At 33.8% G+C, this 23,476-nt stretch overlaps 3 protein-coding genes and 1 long non-coding RNA gene across 4 annotated transcripts; 1 reads left to right on the top strand and 3 right to left on the bottom strand.

The window, feature by feature from the left end:
• Positions 1 to 3,699: 3,699 nt before the first annotated feature.
• Positions 3,700 to 4,292, top strand: LOC113783557. Its single transcript, XM_027329722.1, has one exon. It carries the CDS (start codon positions 3,724 to 3,726, stop codon positions 4,036 to 4,038), a length of 315 nt encoding a protein of 104 aa, XP_027185523.1. The 5' UTR covers positions 3,700 to 3,723; the 3' UTR covers positions 4,039 to 4,292.
• A 2,003-nt stretch (positions 4,293 to 6,295) lies between these two features.
• LOC113783083 lies at positions 6,296 to 8,591 on the bottom strand. Its single transcript, XR_003469882.1, has 2 exons — positions 8,507 to 8,591; positions 6,296 to 6,991 (listed from the first exon to the last, which is right to left on the bottom strand). It is a non-coding gene; the product is annotated as an uncharacterized LOC113783083 (long non-coding RNA).
• Positions 8,592 to 10,860: 2,269 nt separating this feature from the next.
• Positions 10,861 to 14,367, bottom strand: LOC113783082 (glutathionyl-hydroquinone reductase YqjG-like). The gene is made up of 6 exons (XM_027329112.1): positions 14,207 to 14,367; positions 12,348 to 12,578; positions 12,097 to 12,273; positions 11,782 to 12,006; positions 11,547 to 11,675; positions 10,861 to 11,249 (listed from the first exon to the last, which is right to left on the bottom strand). The coding sequence occupies exons 2-6, from the start codon at positions 12,558 to 12,560 to the stop codon at positions 11,025 to 11,027; spliced, it is 969 nt and encodes a 322-aa protein (XP_027184913.1). The 5' UTR covers positions 12,561 to 12,578; positions 14,207 to 14,367; the 3' UTR covers positions 10,861 to 11,024.
• Positions 14,368 to 20,605: 6,238 nt separating this feature from the next.
• LOC113783053 (glutathionyl-hydroquinone reductase YqjG-like) lies at positions 20,606 to 23,189 on the bottom strand. The gene is given in 5 exon segments (XM_027329074.1): positions 20,606 to 21,193; positions 22,447 to 22,575; positions 22,703 to 22,927; positions 23,019 to 23,123; positions 23,126 to 23,189. Coding segments are annotated over 5 exon segments (726 nt in total). The 5' UTR covers positions 23,159 to 23,189; the 3' UTR covers positions 20,606 to 20,959.
• Between the last annotated feature and the right edge of the window lie 287 nt (positions 23,190 to 23,476).

A 23,476-nucleotide genomic window follows, 5' to 3' on the forward strand; every position in this document is an offset into this window, starting at 1 on the left:
ATATATATATACTGAAAATTTTTAAGAAGTGTATGCTTAACATGTTGAAAAAAAAATTAATTTATAATGTTTACATGATAGAGGAATTGTTAACGCATTTAAGAAGATGATTAGATTAGATTGGATGGTAAGGTGAGAAAAAATTTTTTAAAAAAAATTTATCAATATCCGATAAAATATATTATGTTATACCCATATATCAAAACTTATAATATAAGAAAATAAATTATAACCAATTTATTTTCTTCAATTTTTAGAAAAAAAATTATTTCTCCTATCCTGTGCCCTAAAATTGTTGACTGCATTTAGATTAGTATTTTTCATAAATTTTAACGTAGATTTAAAAAAAATCTCTATAATATGTATTTTTAGAATTCTCAAAATTATTGAAAATCACCATCCTTGTGTAGATTTCATATCCCTGCGACCCTTTCTTCTTTTCCTCTTTCTTCACTCATTCTTGTAACCCACATTTCTTCTTCAACCTTTCCTTCCACTTTTCTACTCCTCACCATTCGGTTCCCTTCCCCGCCTACCCAACCTCTAGATTCATATCCCTGTGACCCAATATATTTAACTTTACCTATCATAATGAAAATATAAAACTGAAAATTGATAACAATGGTTGCAATTATTAGCATCTAAAAATTGAAATGAAAAACTGATAATATCTATAATACCCTCAAGTAGTACAATCAATATATATATATTAACATAGGAAATACATATTTACATATGAAGACAGCAATAAGAATACATAAAATAATTAATGATACCAAAAGTTTTCCTTAGTGTTTGGGTTTTGCATTCTTATTCAAATCTAATCAGGGTCAAATTTGGGTTAGATATATACAAATTAAGTAGTATCTTAAGGTCAAATGTTCTATATCTTGCTCTTAGACTATAATCTTACTTTTTAAAAATTTTTGGTAGAATTAGTGTTGTTATTATCATTATTTTTTTTTTATCAAAAATGAATATTTCAAATAAAAATTTCCACGTTAAAAGACCAGTGGTACTTTGTTTTATATTTAGTGATTTCATAATTTAAATTTCATGAATGGTACCATTCTTGATGTTTTAAATCCACAACATTATTTCGTTTTTGTTTTCTATTTAATTTCACCATTTTACTTAGAATTACTAAGTTAAAAGATAAAATATTATCATTTACTTTTTTACTTTTACTAAGTTTGGCAATGTTTTTTCTTTATTTACCCTTCCACTAATAAACTTCAAATTAAATTTCTATATAAGTGGAGCCACTTTTTGCTTATTTAAATTAGAAAGGCACGAAAGCCACATCTTACTTAGGAAAATGTTATTTACACTCCATTTTTTATTATTTGCAATTCCACCATTTATTTGATTATATAGTCCAATTAATGAAAACATTATGATCAAAATGATCATTGACGTGTGAATAACAAAAATGGGAGTGTAAATAACATTTTCCCTTACTTACTTAAATTAAGAAGGCATGAAAAGGATATTATATTTGTTATCTCTTCTTATGATCTTATAGAAGTCTTAATTGGAGTAGAATTGTAAATAACACATTGCAATTAGGAATGCGATGAGTTGAAGTTCAAATAGGATAACATGCACATTAACTCACAATTTGAAATGAAGTGATTTTAAAAAGCAACAAACAAATTGATAAATTTTTTTTTAGAAAATTCTTCTCACCTTACCATCCAACCTAACCCTCTCCTTAAATGAGTTAACAATTCCTCTATCATATAAACATTATAAATTAAAATTTTTTCAACATGTTAAGCATACACTTCTTAAAAAGTTTTAGTGTGTGTATATATATATATATTATTCTGTACCACAATATACAAATATATATAATATTATTTTGATTTGAAATAGGTTAAAATGCTAGTTAACTAACAATTTGAAATGAAATGATTTTAAAAAATAACCAACAATTTCAAATGTGAAGAGTAGATGTGGAGATTTTTTACTAAAAATTACTTCTCAAATTTGGTAAATTGCAGGTTTCTCAAATGAAATTATGTTGTTATCTCTTATTATTGGGTTGGAGGAGTTTTAATTGGAGCGAAATTGTTAATTGAAGGAATATTAATTGAAGTGGGAAGGTATGTGAAGGGAGGAGTGTTAGTTGAAGTGGAATTCTTATTTGATGGAAACGTGGTAGCGTGTTTCAAATGTGGACATGATGTATTTTACGAAATAAATTAAATGTAAAATGCTAGAAAATTGGAATTGAGAGTGGAAAGATGTGTGGAGGCTTGTTGCTAAAAATCCTTTCTCAAATTTATATAGATATAGATACATATATATATATGTTTTTGTATTCAGCCAAAAGAATGTTTTTTATCAGTTTTGTCAATTGACTTTTGCTGATTAAATAAACCTAATCACAGAACTAACCTCAAAAGCCAAAAGAATGTTGATTATCACATTTTCAATATATTTTTAACAAACCAAAAGTTGACAATACGAAGAACTTAGGATTAAAAGACCTGTCCCTACTCTATATCAATTTAAATGAGATTATATACTATTAGGATAGCATATACACATTATTGTCATCAATGATAAATTTTATGATTGATTCGACCTTTTCTGTCCAATTACACCGTACTCTAATTTCTAACCTTGTCCGCTGGCCCCCGCTTCACGTTTCAATTCAACTAATGTTTCCCTCAAATCTTTCAGTCGTAGCAAAAGGATTCTATGCTATACAATATCCTGGTTTTCCAATCCCAAAAGAGCACAACATGATTGTTAAGTTCATTTTTGTCTACAAAATACCATAATCATATTTCATCATCACGCATGTCAAAAAACCACACTGATATTTTGTTATGCACAAGCCATATTTTAAGGCACGGTCATATGCATTTGTCAAAAAGAAATTGAAAGATGTATCAAATTAAGAGCAAAAAGATATTTCGTTCTAAAACTTCAACATTTGTCAGCATACAATATGCAAAAAAAAAAAAAAAAAAAAAATGGATGGACAGTAGCTAGAAGTACATTTAGATGTATAGCATGATACATCTAGAAAAAGCCGTTTAAAATGTCCTTTACATTTCGTCAAATAAATTTTTTCATCATTCACTTTTAAAATATTAACTTTACGTCCCTTACAAGTTTAAATTAACAAAATTTAGTCCTAACCTAAATTTTTTATCATTTTTTAGTTTCAAATCACCACATGACCAACATACAGTCATTTTTTTTTATGTACTAAAGGTCAAAATCCCACTCTTTTAGTTTCAAATCCATTAAGTTTAACGGATTCCATCATCTTTACAATTTAATTCAAAGTACGGAGTGTCATGTTGTATATTTTAAAATTATGGGAGCTTTTCTGTATATTAGGTTTATCACATGAGATTTTTTTGTAGTTTACCCTAGATTTATAGCTGTTAAAAATCTACGTTGGAACCAAATTTTACTGACTATATTGTAAAGGACGTAAATTACCGTTTTACAAGTAAATGACGAAAAAATTTATTTGGTGAAATGTGAGAGATGTTTGAATAATTTTCCCATATATCTAAGAAAAACTTTGAAATGGATGGGTTGATTCATTCATGTAAAACGTAAAACGGGGCAATTAGAAATTGAACTATAACTTGGAGGGGGGAAATTGTAACAAAAACTAAAAGCTTTGTCAAGTAGTCCATAGAAAAACTGAAAATCATGTATAAGTGCTAGGTACCACTGGGACCCACGAGAAACATGTCGAGTAGAGGAGGAGACTCACCGCCACCAGCCGGTGACATTGGCATTTCTTTCCCGGAGTGCGACCGCCTCCACCGGGCCTTAACAGATTGCCACCGGCGGATCTCGGCGGGTCCACCTCGGCAGGCGGCATGCCGCCACCTGAATCACTCTCTAGCCCAGTGTTTAGTAGCTGTAGCTTGTCCAAATGAATCAGAAGCCGTCCGGAACCTCTGCTCCAGCGGCGGCACCGCCCTCAAGCGCCAACAGTGCCGGCAGGCTCAGCAATCTCTCGCTGTCTGCCTCTCCTCGCATCAGCTTCAAGAATCCTAACTTCCAGATTGAACTCTGCAGAATTCTGCATCTTCCATAATTTTCTTCGCAAGTATATGCAGTTTACTGTTATAGTTGAGGCTTTTTTTTAAAATGTGAATCGATTACTATACTCTGATGTGTAGGTATATATGTTTTGAATGCTCATTCCTATGGGAGACGTTTGGCAAAATTTCTTTCTAGAGTTAAAGATTTATTCTGAAATCTTTATAAGGACAAAAGGTTATTTTCGAGTGAAAAAAAAATCACTGTTAAAAGTTTATTCTGAATAAAAACAAAAAAGTAGTAGACAACTACTAGAACATATTTTATTTTCATAATTTAAGAAGGATTATCAAATATAAGGATTATCAAATACTTAGGAAGGCGGCATGTATTAATTTTATGAGCAGACAAGGTTGCAAAGGAGAGCTTTCTAAGTTTTCGCATTTTCTGGGATGATTTTTGAGTTGTTGGTCATTTTTATTCATTGTTGAGGAAGAATTCAGTTTGAGGTATCAGATTATACTTGCAGTTTATGGTATGATGTAGTCTACAATTAAGGGTTGTCCTTTTGGCTTGCCGAGATTGTTATGGACTATGATATTTTTTGAGCTCATGTGTTGCCAATCTTCTTTTTAGTGTTATAGTTGCTTTATTAAGACAGAAACTGCATTTTTTTTTTTGTGGTCATCTGCCTATGAAGTTTACCACCTGAATGGTCTACCACTACCAGTATATCACAACCTATTAAGGGATGATAGCTCTGTATTGATTATTGAAGTTTGAGTTTGGAACTCGAGTTTCTTTTAACGTTTACAATGAAGAACTGGTGCCAACCTGGTTAGGATTTATCTGAACCTTTGAAACTGAAAGACGAGACTGGGAAGAATGTATTTCTGGATTAAGTTTTTGTCACTTTTTAAATATTTTCTTATTTTTGTTACCAGAATAGTGCTCTTTAAGAATTTCCGGGATTGAAATTTACTCTTGTTGTACCTTTGGTGATAGACATTCAAGTCATGTGAGGCTTTTAGTCTTCTATATTTCAGATATGGTTTACTATGCTCTCAATTTGGCTTGGTCAAATTTGTTGTACATGTGTGAATTCTACATTTATCCAATTTCTGCTCTCATTCTTATGGGATAATAATCTACAAGTTATGTGCATATAGTGCTTGATTATGTTGATTCAGTGATCATTTTATTTAAGTATAAACTTTTACCTCGGTTATATTTGAGAAGATGATCGGCCTTGGTGTCACAGTGTTGTCTTGCAGTAGATAGTAGCGCTTGCTGCTGCTTAGATATACCTTTTCTTGGAGCAATAGACACTGATTTAGAAAGAATCTAGTCCTGCTGCATATCTATGCAGGACATGAGGAATCTGATTCCAGCTATGTAGCTGTTTTCTTTAGAGGATGTGTGCTTGTTTTCTCCTTGATTTAGTGGGAACAAGAGGATCTAAGTAGCTATCCTACAAGTCATTAATATGTAATGGAAGCATAATTTACTTGTAAGTACCTGTTATACAAGAGCGGTATACTGGATGATGGTTATTTTGGAAAATGTATGTTGTCAAGTGAATGGATCACCTGCAAAAGAATAATTGTGTGAGATGTCTTTATGACAAAGGTTATCCTGGAAGAGTTATACTTCTTCTGAGGAATGGATGCCATTATGTATTTGATTAAGCTTGTGTACCCATCCTTCTAATGGCTTTCAGAAGAGATTAACCATTATCAAATTTGAAGTTTTGCGTTGGCATTGCCATGTTTACAGTATAACACTGCAATGGCACAACGTATAAGGATCATCAGGAGCATTGCTAACAATAGTCAAATTCATGAAGAAAAACTACAAAGAAGACAAGGAGAGGGTCGGAGGAATTAAGCATCATAACATAAAGAAAAAAAAATGAGAGAGTCTAAGGAAAGCATAATAGCCTCATTCACCACTTAACCACGGTGAATAACACCTCAAGGCCAGCTCAATTTTTACTGATCAGTTGAAGCACTGTACTAGCAGAAATAGGCGATTGCATTTAGATTGTTTTGTTTTGGGTATTTTTTGAAATTTATTATTTGGAATTTTATCTGTTGAAATATTTGGGAAAAAATCGTTTCGCTTGCTTGTCTTCTAATGCATCTACTGACCTCCAAGGGAGTCGTAATAATTGATCTTTGAGGAAGACTAGGCATACTGTACCAGTAATGGCATCATTCCCCCCATTGTCTAAACTAGTCCAACATCAACACTTAACACCATCCACAAAAACTGCGAAACAGAAGAATTTACAGTACCACCAAAAGTTAACCACACATTGAATGCAAACATCACATAGCAGCTTAGTTTCATCGGCACCGCAAAAGACCAAAACAAGGATCAGAACTCCTTTTTTAAGTTTACATGAACCACTAATTCACAGCCAACTAACAAAAGGGTTAAAAGGAAACTGAACAGACAGTCACTAACAGTTGGATCACAATTCACAACCGTAGCCACTCATTATCTACGAGCGTCGAGCCTTGGTCCTCCGCTCATGCTCTCCCCCACCATTTTGCCCTTTCTGGGTTCTTTCATTGTGATGCTCTTGTTGGTCCTCATCTTCTCCCCCTTCTTCGTCTTCCATATTATTATTGTCCATCAGCTGCTGTTGCTTGAATATTTGGTACTGCTGCCGTTGAGATTCATCCATCAGCAGTGTAAGCCCATATTCCAAACGATCCATTTTTTGATTCATTGTCTGGAATTGGCGATCAAGCTGAACATGCAACTCTTGAAGCAACTCATAAATTCTCGCAGGCATATCAAGCTCGAGAGGCTGAGATGAGGTACCCGTTTGAAACTGAGTCCGCCCAGTTACACAATTTTCCTTCCGTGGTACCCGTGCCGAAGATCTACGCCCTTCACCCATACTTTTGAGTCTTTGAAAGTCACTTGGTAGTCTCCTTTCTTTGCATCGATCTTAAAGCTGGCATGGGGGCACAAGAAGGTTATGCAGATCAAGGAAAATTGTTGCTTAGTTGCCAGTCGAAATACCCAAAAGGTGGAAGATATGTAGTTCTAAACACACAAGTGAATGATTCATTCATCCTTAAAAAGATTCATTCATCTTTAAAAGTAGATCATGGGACTCAATGAATACGAGAAACGGGACAATCAAGCAGGTCATGGGAGTAGATGAATAGGTGAAACGGAACAATCAAGTGCACAAGTAAATGATTGATTCATCCTTATGGGAGTCAACAAGTAAATGAATGATTGATTCATTATTATGGGAGTCGACGAATGGGTGAAACGGGGACAATGAAGCGCATAAGTAAATGATCATTCATCCTAAGTAGACCATTTTTATTTATTTTTTATATTTTATTTGAATTATATACCTAAGATAAAAATAAGAAATTCGTTTTGTTTGCTTAATTTGAAGAATTCAATCTTTTTTCTAAATAGAGACTTCTTAACTAAGAATTAATTAAGAACCAGAAATATAAGTAAAAAAGGAACTTATGTCACCAAAGAAAATTTCATTCTTATTTCCTTTGATTCCGATAAACTAACTACTCATTTATTGTTTTTGACAAAAAAAAAAAAAAAAAACTACTCATTTATTGCAAATAACAACTAATTGTTGAACTTTTTTTTTTTTTTTTTTTTTGTCAACAGAGCGGGTGTCCGGGTCAATCCGTAAGAGGCCCGACTAATCCCACTCCGACCCAGGAAGAGAGGCCCCTTCCCCCTGAACACGGTAACCACTGGGACTCAATCCCTGGTGGGGAGCTGGACAACGACTTTCAAGGGACTGTAGTGATCAATCGAGCTGCCCAGGAGGGGCTAATTGTTGAACTTAATGCTCTGTTTCATTTTGTTTCAAAGGAACAAAAGCGTGGAACTAAAATAACTCACTAAGAACGCCTTTTTAAAAGATTAGACGGTACGAGTAGGTCAAATAAACCCTTCTAGAATAAATATATTCAACGACTTGTGAATCTTCATGTACTGTTGTTTACTTCGTGAAACTAGGCAATCAAACGGTTGAAATTGATGATGGGTTTGGTGGTACAGGAAAAAGTGTAAGTGAGAAATTTGCTTAAAAAATAAAAAATGGTTATGGGGAGTACCAACAGTGGAGCTACTAGCCTTAAGATTGCAACAATTAACTACCGTACACACAAAATGTAAACTCTGCATAAACCGGAATTCCAAATATCTTCAGCCAACAATATAAAGAACAATAATCGAACAGAAATGAAAGAAATTAAAAAAACTTAAAGAATTTAAAGGGCAACCGGAGAACAGAAATTAAAGAGCTCCAATAAGACTGAACGGAGACACCAATTCTAGTACAATTAAAGAAATTTAAAAAAAAAAAAAAAAACTCCACACAGCCAAGAGAAGGAGACATGTATTAAAGGGGGAAAGGTGTCGCCATTGTAGTATCAAAAGAATGACGGAAAGGGGGGGGGGGTTGGTGGAGGAAAGATACCTAAATGGAAGAACGCGCCGCCTACAACCCTAGTGGTAGCCAAGGTCGCTGCTTCACTTGAGATTCTTGACGAGCTCCGCCTGTAATCAGACCACTAGACGATTCATTTCTGAAAAGGGATAATTTCACAAACCTCCCCTGAGGTTTCTGACACTTGCACTGAGACCCCTCCAGGTTTTAAAATTTTCACCTAGCTCCCTTGCTTTTCAAATTTGGTAACAATTCAGTCCAATTAGGATTAAAATATTACTATCATGATAGAAATGACATTTATATTCCATGAATATCCTCTTCCTCCCTATATTAGTACAAGATTGCTTGTTAATAAAAAGATAGAGATGATTATAGGTATTTTATTCTGAATAATTTAATTTATGTTAAATACATAAATATTTGCAAATAAATTCAAAAGCCGTTACACAAATATTTTTACGAAAGGAAACTAGCATGTTTTGTATTTAATATAAATGAAGTATTTGAAAGTAAAAAAAAAATGTCCATAACATACCAGTTCTTTACGAGTTTCTTCCATTATATGAATAAAATACTAGCTATTTATGAGTATTTTACTTTGAATAATTTAATTTATATTAAATACATAAATGTTTATAAGTGAAATTCAAAAAGTGTTACACCAATATTATTACGAAAGAGAAACTAGTAGGTTTTGTATTTAACATAAATTAAATACGTGAAAGTAAAAAAAGAAATTACCCATTTTTTACCAGCTCTTTACGGGTTTCTTCTATTATATGAATAAAATACTAGCTATTTATAGGCATTTTATTCTGAATCATATAATTTATGTTAAATACATAAATGTTTGTAAGTAAAATTTAAAAAGTGATATACTAATATTTTTACGAAAGGAAAACTAGTAGGTTTTGTATTTAACATAAATTAAATACGTAAAAGTAAAAAAAAAGAAAAGAAATTGCCCATAACATATCAGCTCTTTATGGGTTTCTTCTATTACACAAACAAAATAATAGCTATTTATGAGCAAAAAGAAATATCCCATAAAGTACCAATTTTTTATGACCTTTGTCTATTATATGAACCAAGTACCAGATTTTTATGGGCATTTTATTCTGAATCATTTAATTTATGTTAAATACATAAATATTTGCAAATAAAATTCAAAAGCCGTTACACAAATATTTTTACGAAAGGAAAACTAGTAAGTTTTGTATTTAATATAAATGAAGTATTTGAAAGTAGAAAAAAAATTGTCCATAACATACCAGTTCTTTACGAGTTTCTTCCATTATATGAATAAAGTACTAACTATTTATGAGTATTTTACTTTGAATCATTTAATTTATATTAAATACATAAATGTTTATAAGTGAAATTCAAAAAGTGTTACACTAATATTATTACGAAAGGAAAATTAGTAGGTTTTTATTAACAAGCAATCTTGTACTAATATAGGGAGGAAGAGGGTATTCATGGAATATAAATGTCATCTTTATCATGATAGTAATATTTTAATCCTAATTGGACTGAATTGTTACCAATTTGAAAAGCAAGGGAGCTAGGTGAAATTTTTAAAACCTAGAGGGGTCTTAGTGCAAGTGTCAGAACCCTCAGGGGAGGTTTGTGAAATTATCCCTTCTGAAAATTACAACGCTGATCGGTTCCTCTTCTAAGGTTAGGATATCTAACAGCCGTTGATGGTAGTCATTGAACTGAATGGTAATTGGAATGGACGATTAGGATTATGTCATTTGTTGGTTTCTTTTGGATTATTATCATTTTGTGCCCTAACGTTTTATTTAATTTTTTTTAATGTTACACTTTAGTCACTTTGTCTCCAACACTAACAATCAAACGTGATTTAAGTTATTAATTTAAATGAAAAGACATGTTTAATCTTTAACGTTATTATCAATCTATTCCCAAAAATTATGATAACTTTATTATCAGTTTACACTCCAATATTTTCTAGACGCTTTAACCAACCATTCATCTTTTTTATTTTTTTCTGCACCCACCATTCAACTAATTTAAGATGTTGAAATATTTTAAAACAATGTATCTTCATCACTTGTATAGTTAAACAATCAAAGCTTTGAAATTGTTATTCTCATTTTTTTGCCTTTTTAATATTAAGAAAAAAAGTCAAGAGTGTTCCTCCCTCTTTTTCTTTCCCCTTGTGCTCTTATTTATAATAGTAGTAGTAGTAGTAGTACTCATAAGAAAGAGAGATAATCAGTAGCAAATTTGCTCTTCAAAAGTAGTACAATTTTTTAAAAAAGTAGCAAAATAGGAAATCAGTAGTAGTAGCAAAATGGGAAATCAGTAGTACTTTTTATTTTTTAAAAAGTAGTAGTAGTAGTAGTAGCAGCAAATCAGTAGCAAAATTCTAACTATCACCCAGGCTATCATCTTATGAGTAATCAGTAGCAAATTTGCTCTTCAAAAGTAGTACATTTTCAGCTCCAGGAAACTTGGATGAATTTTACAAACATGGACTACTGCAGTGCAGACAGAAGACAATATGCAGCTTTTACGCTTAGAATCTTGATCTGTCATGCGGAGAGGAGTAGTCAATATCTGGACCGCAGGCGATGATTCCAGAAGGATTGTTAGATGAAAGACTTCCGTAGCCCTTCTTGATGAAATCCATCTTGACAGTGGAACTGATCCCAGGTAACTGGAAAATGTCCTTGGTGTAATTGAAAAGATTTGGATATTCTCGTATTAGCTTCTTGTTGCACTTGAAGTACACTGCATAAGCCTGTAAAATGCAAGACAATTCAATACCTTCAGAGAAGTGTCAATGAAATTTCATTTTTAAAATGGTGTTTGATTCACTGCATTTGGAAGATAATATCCCCAATGCATAAATCTTCCAGTTAAGATGGTTTGAGTCTCCAATGGACTCGCACAAACTGAGGAAGAGGGGATGTGATTATCCAAGATTAGTTTCTGAAAAAAGACACAGGCAAAAACAGCTAATCTTTTGTTTATTGAGTTGTTATACTTCAAACATATAATTTTAGCAGCCTAATCTTCCTTCAGATAAGGCTCATACCTCATCAAACCTTATGAGGGTGACGAACAAACGAATGTCTGCTTCAGTCACAGTTCCACCACACAAGTATCTTTGCTTGCTGAGTATCTCCTCACATTTGTCTAAGGCTACGTATAACTTTTTCACTGCCTGCAAAAAGGTCATCAAAGGAAAACCTTCAACCATTGCCATATACAAAATTTGAAACCAAAATGTTTATCGGAATCTAGAGGAAAAGGAAATATAAAATACTTACCTCGTCATAAGGTTCTTGCTTCCTTGCAAACCCACACTTGTATACTCCATTATTTATATCCTCATAAATCCACCCATTTATCTCATCAATTTGAGATTGCAAATGGGAAGGGTAGAGGTCCAACTCTGGATTCTCAGCTAGATCATTGAACTCTGTATTCAACATCCGGATTATCTCTGCACTCTCGTTATTGACAATGGTTTTCGTTTTCTTATCCCAAAGAACCTAATAGAAAACATAACTTACTGTATGAACTGTAATATTCAAGCAGGTTAGTCTAGCGAAAAAAAATCACATTTCATGGTTAAAACATACAGGAACCGTATATCTTCCTGAGTAGTTTGAGCTCGCAATCTCGTACAGTTCTCTGATACTTTTAGCCCCATTTAAAGGATCAGGATCTGCACCAGGTTCTTCTGTACTTGAAGCAGGAAAAACCCATCCCATGTGCTCATCAGTATCCTTGGTCCTTGCCCAATTGATTTTAACAGCCTGATTTGTTGTCAAAAATAGAAGTTAACTCCAGGTAAAACTAGTAATAGCATAGCAATTTACAGCAACCTTACTGTAAAGCTGATGATTTTGTCCAGTCCTTTGATCTTAAAGCATGCCAGGCACCTGGATGCCCAGGGGCAACCATATGATACATATAGGTGATACCTTCCAGCCTCTGCAGGGAAAGGAGAGTTTGGATCTCGTGAGATTGCATTCCGGAAGGTTGAGGGCTTTCTCATAAATGCTCCGGATGCTGAAATATCTTCAAGAGAAGAGCCAGCCATTCTTAGGTTGCGCTAGAACTGTGTTAAACATTAGCAACGGTGCCATCAATTTTGAATCTTGAGAATGTTAAAAAAATGTAAAATGCCAAATATACAGATGCTGGGTAACAAGTATTTGATTCTGAACATTGTAAAATTAAAATTTCAATAAAAGAAATACCGTCTCATGATACAAGAAGATGACTCATCAAAGACATAAATGTCTTGAATCATTAAATCAGAAATATTAAGTTCAAGAAAGAAACATGGGAACAATGTAGCTGCCAATGAACGAAAGATTTTCTATGTAGCTCAACTCTGCAGTTCAGCACTGCGGAGATGCAGTAATCTAGGACCATGGTGCAGGTTTAGCAGTGTCTCATAGGGACGATGATCCTAAATGAGTGGATGATTGAAAGGGCGAGGAGGGAGATGGATTGTTATATTTCAACAATTATTCTACAGAAAATTATCTCCTTTCTTGATATTAAGTATCACGGCCAATTTGGAATGAAAAGTCAGCTGCTATTGAAGGAAATTCTGTATTTTGGGAGCAGACCACATCCATGAGAAAGACTTAATTCTCAAACCAAAAGACTTTCAATCTATTGATAAAACAATAGCTTCCCTTGTGGGTTTTAATTCATTTCGACACCCACCTTCCTCAGGATTACATTAATACTCCCAATCAATCTTTTCGCATTCTATATCATTGACTTAAAATCCAATAATTGCAACCAAGTAAAGGAGATTGCTGAAGTTGGGATCAGCAAACTCCCTGAGAGAATATCTTCCAATGAATTTCTTGGTCACAGTACCATCGCATTCGATCTGAGTCAAACTTTCATAGTTTCTGATTTCAGGAGATCTTTCATATTTAGCATTTCAGGAGATCAGAAAACAAGTTTCTTTAATAATTTTCCCTTTTTTCTTGAGGAACCTATAATAGTTGCAGATTATCGGAAATTGATGAAAATCATGTTTTATTTTATCTATAATTACTTAAAATACAGAAACTTTACCACTAATGTTCGTAACTTCAAAATGATTTCATAGATGATTTATCAGGATAGCACAAATTTAATCCACTAATTAAGGCCCCCTTCCATTTTCTTGCTTTCTATTAACGTTTTCGTCTAGGGGTTTAAACAAGTCTAATCAAACCGAACACTATAGTGTTCAAACTTGTTTAATTATTTTAACGAACTTGAAATTTTGCAAGCTTGACTTGTTTATATGTTGAACTAAATTTAAACGAGCTTTTTATCGAATTTGAATATTATCAAACATAAATTACTGATCAAATTTGCCTTGACTAGTAGGTGAACCAAGTTTGAATGAGTTCTTATCAAATCGAGCTCAATTCAAGAATATAATAGTTTGGTTCATCTTTCAACCATATTTTCATCAGCCATCTACGCTATTAATCCTACTGATGCTAAAAATTCCAAGAAATCAATCATATTTCAATCTTATAACCGCGATAATATTCTCTCCATTATAGTTGACAAGATTTTAACAGAAAGGTCCTGCCAGTAATTGATCAACGAACATATCAATCAAATGGATCACAAAATTCTGAAAAATATCCGTACTAAGAAATGATAACAAGTGAAACAACAGAAGCAAATGGATGTAAATGTAAACCACGAAAGAGGTTGACATACCTTGAAGGGAAGTTGCAGGAGACAAAAGGGATGGCTCTGTTTTCTTCCCCTGCTGCTTAGAGAAAGTCAGAAGTTTGGAAATGCAGAGATTATTTTGCTCTTTTAAAGAATAGTTGTCAGAATTACAGAATCTCCAAAAGGGGTTTATTGCCGTCTCATGACATCCTGTGTCCAAACAAATAGAATTTGACCGCGAATAGCTCCTGGGCCTGCCGGCAGCGGAGGCTGAACTGGGTGCCACGTGTATTCAAAACAAGACTTTTAGAGATGCAACTCTTAAAAAATTTGATGTAATTTTTTAGGATTAATCTTATATACAATCTATACGCTATCACCATTAAATTAAATATATGATACATGTATAAAATTTTAATTTAAAATTTAAAATTTGTTCATGTATCATTCATTCAACTGTGATAGTGTATATATTAATAATTTATATAAAATTTACTCTTTTTTTTTTAAATTAAAATTAGTACACAGAAACAAAACTTATCATTCATATCAAAGGTGTATGAATTTAAGCCAAATGATCAATACACAAAATTGAGGTGCCAAGCGTGTTATATGTGGGAATAATATGGGAGTTAGGGCTCGTTCTAGTTTGATTATTTTATGATATCTGCTTGTTGTTTTCATTTACTTTTGTATTTAGAGTTTAAAATTTTTAATAGCCAAGTATCTAAAATCTAGAATTTTTTCTATAATCACTTTTTATATAATTAATTATCTTGTGCCAAATTTATAGCAAACCAAAAAAAAGATCATTAGTGACTTATAGAGGTACTTTTCTTACTCATTAGGTGTGTGATAATGGCTATAAGAACTCTAGAATTTGTGTTTAGGGTCGATGTGGGCTATTCAAAGGAAACTTAGGACATGTAAGATTAGGAATAGCAGCGAGGCGGGCTGCAGCGGGCAACCAAACATTTCCTTGCCGCTGCCCTCCCAGCTTGCACGAGCAAGGAAAAAAGTATTTAATTAGTAAAAAAATGTAATAAATAATTTAGTACAAATATATTAGTAAAATTAATCAAAAATTTGTATTAGTATAAATATATAATTATTAATATATTAATTATATTAATTATATTACATATACATAATTCAATATTGATGACTAATAATATACTTATTGCAACTAATATGTATATGTGTGTGTATAGGAAAGTAACAACGCAAGGCATACCCCACCCCCTCCCCAGCCCTATTTTTTAAAGAGGGGAGAAAATGACCCGCCCCAACCCCTACCCCATTAATGTTGCTCCAGTTGCCATCCCTGTGTAGGTTTGTTCTGTCATTCAGTTCTGTGTTATTGTATGTGCTTCGTTATTTAATGCACAATTACGTTATATCTTATTGGTGAAAAAGTTTATGTATATATATATACAATACTTGACAAAAATTAGAAACAAAAATATTACTTATTTTAATTATACTTCAAATATTATAACAAATACACGAATTGGACGAACCAGATACATTATAATCGTTCTTGTCCCAAGTCCATCAAGGGCTGTGGAAATTGAAGGTGTTTGTCTCTCTTCCATTTTTTTTTCCTCCCTCTCTTCTCGAGTACATAAACCAAAAGAGAAAGACAAGGCCTAATTAGCTGCAAACAAAAGAAAACCTCCCAAGGCCAATCCATCCAGCAACATAAAATAAAGTTATCTTTTTTCTTTCTTTTTTAAGGGATGGCAATTGGGACGGGTGCCTGCGAGGGCTGATGAGGCAAGGGTGGGGTGGGGCGGGGAGGGGGTGGGGGAATTTTTTCCCCTCGTTTAGAATCTAGGCATGGGAGTATAACCCCGCTCCATCCTCCGCCTCGTCACACGTTAAAATAAATAAAATAAATAAATAATATATGTATATAATTATATATAATATTTAATTTAATTAGTTACAAACTTATAATAATGATATTATTAGTTATAAGTATTATATAATGTATATAAGTATATGTAAAATAATTGATATTATCAATTATACTAATAATTATACATATCTACTAATAGAAATTATTAATTAGTTATACTAAACTTACTAATAATTATAGATATCTACTAATATATTTATACTAAATTCCTAATTACACTTAACACAATAACACTTTTTTCTCAAAAAAAAAAACAATGCCTTGGTGATTTTATTTGTGTCAAAAGTGAAAACCTTGACTACTTTAATTGTATTTGTTTCATCATGTTGAATTATATTCAAATAACTTTTGTTTGATTGTTTTTATAGGTTTCAATTGTGAAATTACAATGGATAATAATTTAGTGATGTGTTGATATTTTAGTATTTGATTATTTGCTAAAATTTAACTATAATAAAATTATATAACAAATTTTAATTAGCCTCCTACGCGGCGGGGATGGGGCTTGGGAAGAGAACCAAGCAAAAACCACAAAACTACTCCCTCCCCAACATGGCTGCCTAAAAGTGTCTCACAAGGCTACCTTAGACGCATTTTTTCATTTCTCAGAACCTGATTCTGAAACAAGCACTTTCTGATCAAAAAAAGCAAGCACTTTCTCCAGGCCCTGGGAAGGAACATCTCTGATAATTATACCTTGGTTTCTCTCATCTCTTTCTACGACTATGAAATCTTCGAGCATGGGATCTCCATTTTGCATCTCTGGATCAATTGTGATGGGCGAGCTTGAGAAATAGAGCCTACTGTGCCAGAGTCTTGGGTACACCCCCTGTCCCTAGAAATGCCAGCTTCAGAAATTGAATAAGATGTGCACTCTGCAACTTCCAAGTCAACTCCCAACTTAAATTCTTCAGATGGTAGTTGGCCTTCATTTGTCAGAATATTAAGGTGCTGAAAAGATGTTGAACTGAGGCTCCTTTCGGTATTGATGACCTAAACTCCTGGCTTTGAATCTCGGAACGACTCTGAAACATCAACCCATGTATCCTGTTCATGTGAACCAGAAGAACGATTACTGACCGTTGCATTTATCTCTGATGAGGAGTTGGCCCCTGCATTGGTGAAAATTGGGCAGGGTTGGAAGAAGGATTTTGCAGAGACTGGCGCTTGAATATAAGGAATGTAGGATCTTGATCATTGAGTTGTAATCTCCTCAGTCATTCTAGCCTGATGAATTTTTGGGTAAATTTATAACCATCAAGAACCCTGTGGGATGGTTGAACTGAATTGCTTTCTTGATGGCCTTGAAACAGAGATTCTGGGGTAGATGCATCCAATGACGGAGCCAGGATTTTTTTTTGGGGGGGGCCAAAATTTTTTCCTAATAAAATTATCTTAATATATTATGTTCAAAATAATTTTCTTCTATTTAAATATATGAAAAATATCAAATATTAAATTTAATTATAAAGGTATGTCTATTCATAAATATGCGGTATAGTCATAACAAAAATTAACAAAAAAGATAACTTTTGATTAAATATCTTATAATATCACAAACCATCCAATTTGCACATTATGAGAAGATGCTCTCCAATATGTCACCTATGCAATATATATATATATATAATCATGTAATATAAATGTAACTATTTTCAATTGAAAAAAGATAAAAGTTATGTTAACATAATTTGAAATTTCAATATCTTTTCTTAGAAGTAAATTGAGCTCTACGCTCTTTCATAGAACTAAATTCATCTATGATTGAATCACTGCTAAATTTTTCAGCAACTTCCTTTTCTATATACACAGTTAGACAATCATTCAAGAAATTATCTTGCATCTTGTTTCGGAGCTTTGTCTTGATTATTTTCATAATTGAAAATGCCCGCTCTGTAGTTGCAGTTGATATAGGAAGAGTAAGAACAAGTCTAAAAAATTTGTCAATTAGAGGATATGTCACTGATTTTCTTATCTTCACCAAGCCTTGACATAACTCATGAATACCAGATAATTCTTGCAATTCATGATGATTTGGAATGTCGAACTCAAAATATTGAAGTTCTATTCTTAGACGTACTAGTTCTTGCTTTCAACAATTATGAATTGGGTCTTTTTAGCCCATTAACAATTATGAATTGGGTCTTTTTATTCTAATACATCACATTGGGTCAATTTACTATGGAACATCAAATTATATGTTTAATTTTTGAAAGTTAATAATTAGTACAATAAAAAATAAATAACTTTTTTCTGAAGAAAAAAATTAATTCAAAGATGACTAATTCATATATATATATATATAATATATATATATATATATATAATATATTCAACTCTCTTAATATAAACTAAAATTGTAAAAATTTAGGGGGGGCCAATTTTATTTTACACACATATTTACATATTATGAATTAAAATTTTCAAAACTTAGGGGGGCCATGGCCCCCCTCTGTCCCCCCTTGGCTCCGTCATTGGATGCATCCTGGACAGTTCCAAAGGAGCTGGGAAAAAGCTCCTCTGAGTCCTGATCGAGGCAAACTTCAAAATCCGATCTTTCTGTGATTTCCCTGAGCCAAGGTGTTAAAAATTGCTCTAAATCTGCTTCACTTGTTATGGAACAACTATCGAAGGAGTGGTTATAACTCCACATTTTACTGCAGAAATTGAAGAGCTGCTCATACCTACACGATACCTGAATCACACTTCCTGAGAAAAGTTTTAGACAGAAACCACTGAGAAGTGGTTTATTGAGATGGATCCAGACTCGAACATGCAAATGGAATGGAGGATTTTTACTGATATTAATCTCTTCAACAGGGCCAATGACTGAAGCAAAAATATTTCCAGAGACAACGTTAACAGATTCTGGAGGAAATCTGAACCCATACTAGAATTTCTGTGACGGAGACATCCCTGAGAACTGTCTCTGCTGGAACCCAACGACGTAGAACAAGCAATGCTCCATAGACAGAATAAGGCCCTTCGCCAAGAACTGACAAGTGACAACATCTCAGCCTGATTGGGAAACCGAAACATATAGAAATGTTTATCTCTGCCTAGAACTTCCACGAGGGGATTCCAATGGTGGTCAATATATTCTTTCATCAAAGGGATGTTAAGATGGCTCTTGTCTACCAAATATCCAAAAGACAATTAGCAAACCTGTTAATGTCTGGTTTGATATGCCGACCATCAACCAAAGGACTCATTCGACGAAACCTCAAATTGTTTGGTGTAGAAGGTACACCAGATGCAGTCACTGCTTTCATCTGAGTAATTAATCACTGTCGTATTCTGAGCCACTGCTTTCTGACCAGCTACACTGATGAAAACGATCTGGATAGGCCATGGAGCAAGCCAAAAGACAAGAACCAGACTACAGAGGAATGAAAAGGACTGAATATTTTATTGGGGGCGCAAGCAGAGACAAAGACAGAGATTAACTAAGGGGGACAGCAGCTTAAATTGGAAGATGAAGCTGAAGGGAAGACAAAAGGTAGCATAAAGAACTAGAGATACATTTGTTTGTTTCATGGAAATATGTTGTTTAAAGAAAAGAAGCTTGTGACTAAGAACTGGCAATGGTAGTGGCAGTGTCCCAGATGCAGCTGCTCTTCCCAGATCGAACCTGGCGATTGAGCTCATTGATCAATCTCTTCCTGTTGTTGATCTTATTTTGATCCATCGAAAGTTGTGGTAAAGGACTTTGTCTGGAACTGAACAATGAAGAATTGACTGAAGAAGTGAATGGAAAATTTTAAATGTAATGACTTACTTGTCTATAGCTCTGATATTGCCAAAGCAAACAAATTAGGTGCTTGAGCAAATTGTGATTTAATATTTTAATGGTGTAGCACTATTGGATATCCTTGTTAGTATTAGTTATTAGAATTTAAGGAAAAAAAAAAAAGAATTAAACTACGATAACTGTGAAAAAAATAGCAATGATGGGACAACAAATCCTTCGCATCATTCTACATGGATGAATTCCAAATGTAGTTGAATCTTAATTCTGACAAGGAATAAAAACACAGGCAGCACTGGTTGATTCATATTCTTCCATGCCAGGGAGAAGGGAGAGGAGGGGTGCGTCAATATACTACCACATAATGGGATTGGTTAAATTCTAGGAGCTCTAGATAATGATGAGTTTAATATTGTCCAAGTTTAAACAGCCACAAGGAGAAGATAATGCTGTATGAGAAAAGTTGGTATCTACTTCAGGAGCTAAATCTGTAAGAATCAGTTCATTCAAGTAGCAAAAGAGCTATCATGTGACATAGTAGCATAATCACTTATATGCAACAGTAGAATTTAGAATCATACGCCATGCATGCAGTAGATCAACTCCGAAACGCATCAAACCAAACCCCCAATACCCCCTTCCCCAAAAAAAATGAGAGAAAGTTGTCTGATACCAATTTCCATAGAATGGATTTATGCAAAACAAAAAATACATAGTCCCCCCTCCACTCCTCCCAAAACCACCTCCAGCTTCCCAAGGTTGATAAATTCAGAAGGGAGAGCATTAAGATTTCATTTCTTCTATACCACGATTAATAACATCTTTCAAGCAAAAGACGGTCTCAGCTTTTATTCGTTGCTTCGAACATACAAGCTCAATGAGAGCAGGCTATTCACAGGAAGCAGCCTCAAACCTGATACTAAGTTCAAGAGATTTATCAAAACACAAACACTTTCTTCAAAAACCTTAAAACAGTAACTTCAGCAACCGTTGTCTTCCCCGAAAAAAAAAAGAAAGGAAACTAGCATTCGTCTATTGTAGCCGCGAACTTCCATTGCTATCTCGGACAAACTTTTATTGCTTTGGATATGCACTGCATACAGAAGTATTCGCATTTTCTTCACTTATTTTACTTGGAGAATCTTGCTCTGTCATGTGGAGATGAATAGTCAATATCTGGACCCTGGGGGATGATTCCAAACGGATTGATGGAAGGATGGCTTCCATAGTAATGCTTCTTGATGTGTTCCATGTTGACTGTGCTACTCACCCCAGGAATCTGAAAGATGTCCTTGGTGTAGTTGAAAAGATTTGGATATTCACGTAATAACTTCTTGTTGCACTTGAAATGAACTGCATAAACCTATAAAGTATACAATTTGATTTGGTTAAGTAAATCATATAGGCATGTGAATGCTCAAAAGCTTTTAATGACTGAAAGCTAAAAGGTCAACAAAAGATTTGATAAAAAACATGTCTAACAACATCAGATATTCTTTCGTCCAAACTCAGGTTTGCTAGCTTTGCAAAACTTTATTTTACCTGTAATTTGTTATATACCAACAATATCATTAGTTACATGGTTGTGGCACTTGATTGTCTCAATCTGGAATAATAAAATGGTCAAGTGTACAATGGCCTCTAGTACAAGTAAACAAGTCCTGCTTCAGCCTAAACAAACTACAACGCAGCAACGATTTGGCTTATTCCTGCAAAACCAATTTCATCCTTTCTATTGATATTCAATAGAATGGTTTAAGTTCCCTTGGAAATACAATGATTTTACAACATTACTGGTTGATTTCATGTTGTTCCAGGCATAGGTAAGCTGAATAGAGTTCTGTGGGATGTAGTGGTCATTGAACTAAACTACATTCAGAATTGTAACTCAGCACTAAATCATTCTGTCAGAGCTTTGTTGAACAAGAAGGATTAGAGAAGTTTAAAGTAAATTGGGGATGTGTTTTTCTGTGTGAAACTGGAAATTTAGTCAAATGGTAGTTTTAGATATTAAGATTCACAGTGAATTCTAGTAGTGTACAACCTCTGATCATGTCATGTGCCAAAGGGAAAAAAAAAAAGAATAGTTCCTGTGCCAAAGGTCTTACACCGGAAAAGGTACGATGCAAAATAGCTACCATTAGCTTTTTCATTTTGCCAAACAAACAACAAATAACAAACGAATGATGACGATGACGACAACAATAATAACAATCATAATAACAATAACAATAACAGAATACCACACAAGCAGACTTTGACAATCATTTCCAAGGAAGAAAACTCAAAAGATTTGTGTCTTCTAAAGATAGAAGTGTGTTTAACTCGGTACCCTTGACAAATTGGATTCATGAATTAATGTCTAAATAAATAAGCTTTAGCATGTATACAGACTGAACCATACAAGATAAATCACAGATTGGAAGTGTAAATTTTGTGGAATGCTTTCTGACATTTGAGGTAATGTTATTCTTTCCTAAGCTTCAAAACTGCAAGCATTTGAATACAAAGATCCATACCTCATCAACCATTATTAATGTGACAAACAGATGAATATCTCGAACTGCAAGCATTTGAAGTTAGTAGGATAATCTTCTTTCATACAAAGATCCATACCTCATCAAACCTTATTAATGTGACAAACAGGCGAACATCTGCTTCAGTCACAGTCCCACCACACAGGTATCTCTGCTTATTGAGTATCTCCTCGGCTTTGTCCAAGGCTTCATATAACTTTTTCACTGCCTGCAAAGGTCATAATGGTACGCTATGAAAAAATTATCAACAGAACACATGCAGATTTTGATTTTACTAGGTTTGACACAAAATAGTTAATTGGGACCTACAAGAAAATGGCAACTTAACAACTTACCTCATTGTAAGGCTCTTGCTTCTTTGCAAACCCACACTTATATACTCCATTATTTATATCATCATATATCCACCCATTTATCTCATTGATTTGATCTTGCAAATGAGAAGGGTAAAGGTCCAGTTCTGGATTCTCAGCCAGATGGTTGAACTCTGTATTTAACATTCGGATAATCTCCGAACTCTCATTATTCACAATCGTGTTCAGTTTCTTATCCCAAAGAACCTAATGGAAAACACAAACCTGCAGTCTGAGCTGAGATATTCAGGCAGAGAAAAACCCAGAAAGAATTTCACATTTTATAGATAATACTTACTGGAACAGTATATTTGCCTGAGTAGTTTGTGCTTGCAATCTCATACAGCTCTCTGACACTTTTAGCCCCGTTGAAAGGATCGGGATCAGCACCTGGTTCCTCAGAACTTGAAGCAGGAAAAACCCATCCCATGTGCTCATCAGTCTCCTTAGTCCTTTCCCATTTTGGTTTGACAGACTGATAATGGAGTAGTAAAAATATAATTACGGTTAAAACTTGAAAGTTTTTTGAAACAAGAGTTTAAACAACACTTACTGTAAAGCTGATGCATTTGTCCAGCCCTTTGATCATCAAGTATGCCAGGCATCTGGACGCCCAGGGGCAAGCGTATGATATATGTAGGTGATACCTTCCAGCTTCTGCAGGGAAAGGGGAGTTTGGATCTTGTGATATCAAATTGCGGAAGGTTGAAGGAGTTCTGAGAAAAGCACCAGTTGCTGACATCTCATCTAGAGCAG

This window comes from Coffea eugenioides, chromosome 9 (genome assembly GCF_003713205.1).
Source record: "Coffea eugenioides isolate CCC68of chromosome 9, Ceug_1.0, whole genome shotgun sequence".
NCBI classification, from domain to species: Eukaryota; Viridiplantae; Streptophyta; class Magnoliopsida; order Gentianales; family Rubiaceae; genus Coffea; species Coffea eugenioides.